The 10,131-nt window shown below is 40.9% G+C and overlaps 1 protein-coding gene across 1 annotated transcript in view; it reads right to left on the minus strand.

Moving 5' to 3' along the window:
* The window catches only part of epha6 (eph receptor A6), an 832,733-nt gene extending 831,362 nt beyond the window's left edge, over positions 1-1,371 (minus strand). The window contains exon 1 of the mRNA XM_078559784.1: positions 1,213-1,371. Within this exon, the coding sequence (XP_078415910.1) occupies positions 1,213-1,294 (82 nt within the window). The 5' untranslated portion in view covers positions 1,295-1,371. The remainder of the gene's footprint in view (positions 1-1,212) is intronic.
* Positions 1,372-10,131: the final 8,760 nt, after the last annotated feature.

Genomic DNA, 10,131 nt, shown 5'->3' on the forward strand with positions numbered 1-10,131 from the left:
GCAAAAAGGAATGGTTATCCTCTTTATGAACATCTCTACAACACTGTCCATAACTATAATCTAAATCTTATCTCTACATCAAAAATCTAAATTAAGCCATATTATTTTCTCAAAAGGGCTCCTATTACAGTTGTAACATGTAGTAGTCCCTTTCAAATAATGTTAAACCTTAAATAGCTCAATTAAATGGCTATCCTTAGTATAAGCATTCAATATATTAGCATTTGCTTTATACTGAAATCATTTGATAAAAATCATTAGTTCTACCTCCCCAAAAACTAGAATAAGGTCGACTCTGAAGTCCCTGAGCATTGTGCCATAATCCATTTACTGCAAATCTCAACTATATGAAGGCTGAGTAGTAAAGCACTTCTGTTGGGCCTTGGGAACCAGTAAAGTTCAACGGTAGTTAAATATACTAACACCTATCTTCAATTTCATACCCTGCCGTCTAACTGGATGGTAATTCCATAGGAACGAAATGATTCCCCGGTTAACTGGCAATTTTACAAATTCCCGTTAAAAGGCTGTTTCCAAACCTCTATTTTACTTTGAACGTTACATGTTACCGAATGGAATCAAAACAACCCGAATAATTAGATGGATATGAGTAAAATTGTTTAATTGTTGAATGAGCTTGGCATTGCAACACAGCACTCACTGTACTTTGATAATGGGGGGCGGGTGGGGGAGAGAATTTCACAGTTAGAATCCACAAACTGAAAATCTATTCCTTTTAGGTGTCGCTTAATGATCGACAGGCTACTGCTTAAGTCAAAATAGGGGTTACATTGCGGGCACGAATTTTAAAAATAAATACTATCGTGCACAAATACCAAATGTGTCTATCATTGCCATCTTGTATCAGTTCAAATCCATTCTTTAAACTTATGGAAGGTGCTGCCACCAGATGAATGATGATGCAGATATAGCTGCACTATCCATCTATGTCCATGACATAGACTGTGCTGTGCAGCCTTGCAGTGTATCTACTAATTGTTGAGATATTTGAGAAAATATTAAAAAGCTTTTTTTTAAAAAAAAAATGCACCTTACAATTTGAGAGATTTTTAAAAACGCTCTTTGGCCATTACCACTAGAATAATAGCTCGCCGTGTTAAACACAGCGGGTCGGAGTGGGCTGTTTGTAGAGCTGTGAAAGTTAAAGGGGTTAGTGAGGAGCTGACACTTTTGCCGCCCGCCCTCTCTTACCTTGGTTGGAAAGGTGAGTCGCGGCGGCGAGCAGCCGCTCAGAGAGAAGCAGGAAGATGCTGAATTTCACGTTCAAAATCATTCTTCAACGCAAACAAACCCCCCACCCACCCCCCCTTTCCCTGGGTCCAAGAGGAGCTGCTCTCCTCACTCCGGCTGAGGCAGGGAGAGAGCAGGTAGGCCTGCGGGCTGTCAAAATAAGGAATGAAATAATCGAATCGCAGGCGAGAGTAATGCAGCCGTCCTCCTCCGGTCGTCCGTCCGCTCACGTCCAGACTGAGGGAGCCATGGGCAACATCGTCTGGGAACTGGAATCAGCGAGCAGACGTCGCAGCATCTCCTCGCCTCACACAAACTGAAGCACTCACTCGCTACTCGGGTCCCCCCTCTCTTCTGAGAGGGAACATTAAACCGCAGGAGCAATTTCCCCACTCAGGAAACCGCCCCCTATAATAGGAGAGACATACTTCTTTTTAACCCCCTCTCTCTCTCTCTCTCTGGCAGCGGGGGCTGCTGCCCAACAATAAAAAGTACTAACACGAAATATGTGCCACCCCCTTAATCTCGCGCTGATCAGGAAAGTATTTTTTTTTATATATAATTTGTTCAAGCAAATGGCTGCTGACTGGTGTCCTCAAGTTGTGGGAATCGCCGATAGACGCCGCCTGCCTCCCCCAGCCAGAGCTTCACAAACTGACAACTTTCACCACAGCCTCGTCCAGCCTGCCGCTCTGTAACTTACTGTCTTTTCCCCCCACCCCCTCCTCTCCTCTCTATGAACACATTATCATGAACGAAAGCAGGAAGGTTGGAGCGGACGCTCGCCCCCATACAGAATGTTTTTTTTTAAAAAAACAACTTGCAGAATTCATGGTTGAGTCGGTGAATAATAAAACTGGCTGTGAGCTGCCGTCCCGAGTGAAAGCCGCAGCTGGCGCCTGCCAGGCACTGGCAGGTCAGAGAGCTGCCACTGAGCACTAGGGGGTGTCAATATCACATATAAAAACACTCCTTACTACTCCTAATGGCCCGCTTTAAATAACAAAACACAAGGCGTCTTGCTCTCCTACATTGTTTCAAACATTCAGCTCTTTTTTTAAAAAAAAACTAAGATATTGCAACAAGGGTTCAAACTGACTAAAACAAATAACGGGGTGACTTTATCCAATAAAACAGCCGCACATACCGGGAGACCCAAGGAGTACAAGCAAGGGCGGGGAAAGTTATTAAAGATATCGAAAGAGGCCACCTGGGCTGTCTCTATAGATCAACCTGCTGCTGTGTACACACTAGAACCCAATCCCACTCCAATATATACAAACACCCTCTGAAACTGCACATCTATTCAGGTTGAACTGAATATAGGATCATTTGAATCGCGATTGTCAGAGGTGAACTGACAAAGTCGTCAATCGCTTGCCGTTTTCTCAATTTCCAGATTCTGTCTCCTAACCAATGGACAGTGGCCATACTCGGGCGATAACCAATTAAAGGGCGATGTAATTGCAAATTGGAGTGAATAATGAACACCACCAGGCTATGGAAAATCTACAACCCACATTTATTCACTTCCCGCTCGCTCCCTCCAAACTTAACTCCCAATAACAAAAAAAAAACACGAGGAATATGGAAGGGAATGGGGAAGCGCGTGTTTAATTGTAGTTTTAAACAACACGGGTTAAGTAAAGAGTTTTTAAAAAAAGATTTAAACTGGAAAAGATTTTACAGAATAAAACGGCTGCCAACGGTCTATACTTTGCTATCACTACTGCCCGTTACTTCTTTCATAGGTACCTGCTTCCTCACCTGGGTTACAGTTAACCTGTCCGGTTCCTGTCCTCTCATAAGCATTATTAATGCAATAACCAGATTATTAAATTGTTTTAAATGGGTAGTGAATGTCACTCAGTGTTATTTACAATACCCACACTTAAATAATTTAACTAAGAATTTCGGTTGAAAACGTCTTATGTTATTTTAAAATTTCAATCTGAAGTATCTCAGACTCATTGATAGAGACACGTGTGGATGGGACAATGTATTAACTACGAGTCATTAAAATATGTAAAAGCATTTCAAAGAAACGTTGTGAAGAGTAACATATTGGCATGTCTTGAAAAAACATTATGTTTTTATTAGCATTGGTTCGATGTGAATTAGCATACTGACAATTAATGACCTTTTATATGTTATAAATGCTCCCTTTCAATTACAAAAAAGAGTAAGACTCCTATAATTCAGTTTGGGATGTAAGGTACTCAGGAGAAGTACCCGGATAGGACAACTAGGGATTAAATAAACTACTATTTTACTGACTTTCCCCAGTAATCTTTAATTTAATACTCGCGGAAGATACAGATTACAGCATCCGAGAGATGTAAGCGGTTTAAAATGTACGGCTAATATTGTTAATTTCATATATACTCCAATCTAGCTTTTGAATAGATCAACGCGTGAAATATTTACACTGAAAACGTGTTGAAAACGTTATGAAGTTAAAGTGTTGTAAGACTGTCAGGGTGAATGTCAGCGAGAGACAATAAAGGCAGCTGCCGTTAGGGGACTGTGACTTATTTCCTGAAGACTTTATCTAGCTTTGAACCTCGACCATCAAATGATTCTTCCTCTTCAAAGCATGTAACACAATGTAAATAGGTGAATTCGAGGCGAGGGTTTTTATACATGGAAAGCAGCCATCCGTTTCAGGAACTCTGTCTGAGTTTCTTGTCGAATCAGGTTGAGTTTTATGAACAGTTTTAGCAGAGCGATTCCTTCTCCGCGATAGCGTTGTGGTCGCTGGCAACTTCATCCATAAGGCCGTGTCTATTCTCTCAACATACAGGGAAACATTTCTCACCCAGGTGTTGCATACATGGTGAAAACCGGTTCATATCATCGGTCTCATTCACCCCTTTTCAACGGCCAGGTTACAGTTCCTGACCACGTTGCATTTGCCCCAGTCTTGTTTTTTTTGGAACGCTACAAACGGAGCATAGTCGACGTTCACCATTAACGAGAACTTAATATTTTTTGACAATTAGTATTTGCCTAAACTGTGCTTACAGCAACATATAATGTCGATAGATTAAAGCTGAAGTTGCCCTTCTTTGAAAGTCAACATTGACTGCATTATATTTTTATACTTACCAGCATAAGCCTAGTATTATTCTTAGGTGATTTTAAACCGAAATTCACAGAACCACACATAAATTAGAAAAAATAGAAAGAAGCCTGCAAATGTCCAGCAAATCAGTTAGCAAGACATATTCTAGGTCACTTGTGGGGTACAGGACCCTCCCTCAAGCTCTCTATTATTGACGATATAATTGAGTATTTAGAGCGAATTGTTTATCTGCTATTGGTACTGGAGTTGGTTGAATTCGTGATGAACTCCCACTAGGGGGCTTCCAGGAACCAGGTTCAATTGCCATTTGAAGTGGAACCCACGTCCGAGAGAATACCTTTTTGTGACTCTTCGCTTCTCACCCCGTTTCTATACATCAACTATTTTAGGAAACTGAAGTTGGGCCTAATGTTAATTAAATGAAACATTGCTTGATTTTTAAAAAACATTTCATTTGCGACTTATTCCACATATCTTTATTCTCGACACCATAAATAACGAAGATTAGTTCTAAACAGTGCTCAGCTGTAACAAGTTGATCCCATCCCAATAAACTCATTATCAAATTCTGAACCAAACAACCAATCAGACATGGGGCCACAAAAATGAGGAAGAAATAGCTAGACTCAGCTAAACCCAGAATATGGTGCAATCAGGAGCCAATACACTAAAGATGCTGATAGACTCATGAGTTTGTAAAGAAAATGGACAATAGTGAGTATTAATCACAAATGTATAAAAACTGGGAAGTAGATGCTATTATTAAACTAATCACAACTAACTAATTTAGAGGAAAACCAAACTAGAAAATATTATAGTTTGATAATGTAAATTCATTAAATTTTGAATATTCCTGTATTTTTTCACTTTCAGCTCGATTTGATTTCTCCTTGATATTTAAAACATTTTGTATGAGGATGGTGTTCATGGGTTTCCTTTGCTAAAACCTATGCTTAATGTAAATAATAATGGAAAGTTGCCAACTGCAATTTGAGTTACAATGCATTTCTATATTTATCAACATTGTATACTGTACATGGTAAGTGTAACTGGTGCAAAAACATGGGTCAATCTTGCGTAGTGGCACATGCTACTTGGGGGCTTATCTGGTAAGAGGTTCTGGCTTTTATTGATTTGGCTGCCTGCCACAGATATTGGGTTAGCTTCTACTGTATGCTGGTTGCATCCAGCTTCCTTCTTTAATACCTCACAACTCCTTTACTGCCTCTGTGTTGTCACAGCACATGTTTGTCATTTAGTATGGATGAAATACCATTTCTTGCACCTACATGTTGGTAACATCAAAGGCATTATTTTCAGTCTGCAACACAAATTGTATATCTCACCACTAACTGTTCTCCTGCTCAACAACTCAAATGTAACATTTTCATTGGTGTGTTTAAATACCTCCTTGTTCTCACTTCTGCCTATCTCTGGAACTTTAAGAGCTTCCATTTCCCGAAACTCTTTTTCTGTCTCCAATCTTTGTGAACCACCTTTCTCTTTGCCCATTATCAATGACTGTTCCTTCAGCTGCATGATTCCTATGCCTGGAATTCCTTCCCAAAACTTATCCACCGCTCCTCCTCCTCCTTTTAAGATCCTCCTCAAAACCCAATGCTTTGACCAAGCTTTGGGTTATCCCTAATCACTTCATTAACTCAATGCGTGCATTTTTTCTTAATGCCCTTGTGAAATGCTTGAGGTGTTTCTCTAGGTCAAATATACTATATAAATACAAATATTTATTATGATGTTCATTCATTCTATGTGTTACTATATGGTTTGTAAATATTAATTGGCAGGTTCATCATTTTCTTGCATACCACATGGGTTATATATGGGACATTATGCTGTATATCCAGCCACTCCACTGCTAGTGATTTATGGCTGCAATATTTACAAAGCAATATATTGGGCAGCTTTTAGCAGTGGGCTAAGGATTATAGCTAGAAAATATTTCCGGATTCTGATCAATGTTAATTCTCTTTTCGACTGACTATTTCCTTTCTACCTCGACCTACATGCATGGAAGGGAAGATACACCACCTCAGTGAAATGCAGTGCTGGGTTATTGTTAGGAGGGAGTCAAGGAGTTTTGCAGGTCAACAACAATGCAGTGATTAATCTTTATAACAGAAGGTGTCATTCTGGAGGAAGTGGAATGTGGGTTGGAAGTGTTGAAAGGTTTGGTGGTTGCATTGTTGTTGATGTGCAAAAGCCTCTAGATGCTCTTGTCTTTACCAGGAATTGAAACCATGTCCTGGACTGCCAGTGGAAGGTCAAGTTTGTACCTTTATTATAAAGTGTTAACCTCTGAAACCTCATGGGAAAAATAATAAATAGGAGTTAAATGAGTAAGGAAATATCAGGGGTGGTTTCATTCAGATATCAAGATGAGCTCAGAACTGTGTATGAGGTGTCAATTATTGTGTAAGTCAACAGCCAGTCTGGTAAGTCATGAAAAAACAATAGTAACAATATGTATAATTCAGTGAAAGACCACCAATCAGGTTTCAGTTTGTATTTAAGAACTCGGGAGCTTACTTCTGTCCTTCTTCTTCCTTCCAGCATGCATGTGGGATGTGGGGAGAACGTGATTCCATCCTTAAGAACTCATTAGGTTGGACTGCATCTCTTGACACCTGTCTAATATCACATCACTTACATTCCGAAAACTGTTTCACCACTATTAGCATAGCGATGAATAAAATTTCTCCTTTGGTACTACCCACTAAAAGCAACTAATTGTTATCAGCCTGCTAAGCTAGCTGAATGTTACAAAATATATCATTTCAATATAATTGCCATGTAATTGTATTACCCCTCCCTCAATTCATAAAGGGCAGAAACTCATTGTTATTGACTACATAAGCTTATGAGGGTGACTGCCTATTACAGTTAAATATAGAATAAAGAATGGGTGCTTGGGAGGGAGTTATACAGTAATAATGCAGTTGAACAGTTTTCAAGGTATGATGGACCATAAGAATAGAACTGCAGATGTGGTTTCTCAAAATGACCAAAACCCAGCATTACATTTTAACTCCTTTCAAAGTATGTACTTCATAGATACTATTATGATAATTAAGGTCCAAGTTTGGTATTACCCAGGGGTTGAATTTGTCCATTTATAGGCAATAGACAGAAAATATAGCTTTAACAATGGCTACTTTGGAGCTTTAATTATTCAACTATTTCTCATGGGATTTCTCTTGTATTTGCCAAAGGGTGAAGATTATTTTTCCTCTGCCTTTTCTGAACAGTACACATTTTGCTCTGTGGCACAGCAATCTGTAGAATCGGATTTACACTAGAATTTTACCAGCTAGCACAAGCAGCACATGTGAACAGTTGTGGTAACCTTGAACTCCTGAGGAATGGTTTGTTGATCCCCCCCAATCTGTGGTTACATTGTGAGAGTTTGATGGTGAGCTGGGGTCCACCAGATTTGTAAATTTCTCTGGGGATCCTGTCTGAACTTTCCTTGGGGGTAGGGATCTGATGGCTTTGTTAACCTCCACAACAGGAAGTTTGCTGTCTAGGTTTTCACACTTGGACTAGTAGCTGCCCCATTTACACTGGATCGGCAGTTAAGCCCACCCCTAAAGTGCTCAGCCCAGCGCTCTTTGATAACTGTCCTGTCTGTCAGAAGAGATTCCACTTTAGTGCTGAGAACAGGTAAGTAACCTGGTGAGGGAGGAGCATACACAGTCTCCAGGGCTTTACAGAAATCCCTCATGTTATGCTGTTCAGCAGAGACTTGAAACTCTCTGGTTTGTTTGACCCACCATGCATCTTGCATCTTACACAGCTCCTGTTGTAGGTTCCTTTTGTTTTTCTGGAGTGATTTCGTAGCTGCAGGGGCCAAATTCTGCACCCCCAGCTTTCTGGGGGTCTAGTGCATGTTGATCTCCTTTTCGGTGAAATAGTAAATTTCAACTTGGGGTGCAGATTCTTGTGATTCCGCTCGTAACCCTGTTGATCATTATCATCACCCAGCAGACCAACATAAAAGATGTTAGTCAATCTGATCTTGGGTGCATCCAAGTGTTTTTGTATTTTGTCTTCTGACTAAAGATGTTACTGCTGATTGACATATTCAATGGTTGCAAAGATTCAGGAGAAACGTGCTATTGCTGTTGCATTTCCCCATGCCTTGATTCCCCAGGACAACATCCCAAGCCTGATAGTCAGCTCCTACCCTTTCATTGAAGTCCACCAACACAATGAGCTTGTCCTACTGTGGAGTATTTGGAAAAGTTCTGTCCAGGTCTTCATAGAATTTGTCCTTGATATCCTCAGGATTAGTCATTGTTGAGTGATCATTGTCACATACTTCTTCATAAGAGGTAGGTGTAGAGTCATGATTGTTTATGCCCCTATGGAGAGTATCTAAACTTGTGATGTAAGACTTGACAGTTAAGCCGACACCTGCCTCTCACCACCCACTCTCTGACTTGCCTATTCAGAATATTGTGTAGCCTGCTGATAGCTCTGTTAGCTGGCCATTCTCTGCTAGGTGGGCTTTTCTTAAAGCAGCAACATTAATATTGTATCATGATAGCTCTCTGCCCAGTTCTGCACTGGGATTGGGAGCTGTTGTCTCAACTAAATTGTTTGTATGTTCCAAGGAGCTAAGTAGAGTTCCCATTTCTTCTTTTTGTCTTGCCTGCAACATGATGTCTTCTGTGGGTGAAGGCTGAAAGAGTGTATTTCAAGATATAACCGAATGTGTGAGAAGGAGTTGGTAAGGTGTTCACAAAAGAAACACATGTGCATGAATTGATTACAGTGGTAATGTACTGCATTTGGCCAGCCCCACTCGGTCTTGTGCATCTGTTCTCAGTGGCTTGACAAGTCAAGGCAACTGGAGATGTGGTTGACTGCAGTGCATGATCTGCAAAGCAGCAGTGTATAATGGCCCTGTGCTCTTCAGTAATACCTTTGCTTCCATGCATGCTTGGGCATGTGATGGAAAAGTTGATGAAATATGCATCCAGTTCAGAACAGACAGCAATTTCTTCAACCCGAGATGACTGATGGAACAGGAATTGCTGTTTGCCAATGATTGTGCCCTCATGCCATGACCTTCAATGGATCATGGATTGTTTTTTCAAAGCAGCTGATGACTATGGGCTAACCATCAGCTTAAGGAAGATGGAGATACTCCACCAAGTGCCACCTAATTCTAACTATACACCACCTACTATAACTATCATGACAGAACCCTGAAGGCTATATGTAACTTGCCTATCTCAGAGGCACAATCTCCAGAAATGTTTGCATTAACAGTGAAGTGGCAAATAGGACTGCCAGAGCAAGATCAGCATTTGCCTCTTTTACACAAGAGACTATGGAGGAACCAAGATATCAAACTTGCAACAAAACTGCTGTGTACAAAGCTGTGGCAATACCTTCCCACCTGTATGGACGATCTACACCAGATGTATTGAGCAGTTCCCTCAATTTAGTCTACTGCATTCGCTGCTCCCAATGCGGTTTCGTCTATATTGGAGAGACCAAACGCAGACTGGGTGATCGCTTTGCGGAACACCTTCGGTCTGTCCGCAAGCATGACCCAGACCTCCCTGTTGCTTGCCATTTCAACACACCACCCTGCTCTCATGCCCACATGTCTGTCCTTGGCCTGCTGCATTGTTCCAGTGAAGCTCAACGCAAACTGGAAGAACAGCACCTCATCTTCCGACTAGGCACTTTACAGCCTTCCGGACTGAATATTGAGTTCAACAATTTTAGATCATGAACTCTCTCCTCCATCCCCATCCCCACCC

The sequence above is a fragment of the Cetorhinus maximus genome, chromosome 16, assembly GCF_964194155.1.
Source record: "Cetorhinus maximus chromosome 16, sCetMax3.hap1.1, whole genome shotgun sequence".
NCBI classification, from domain to species: Eukaryota; Metazoa; Chordata; class Chondrichthyes; order Lamniformes; family Cetorhinidae; genus Cetorhinus; species Cetorhinus maximus.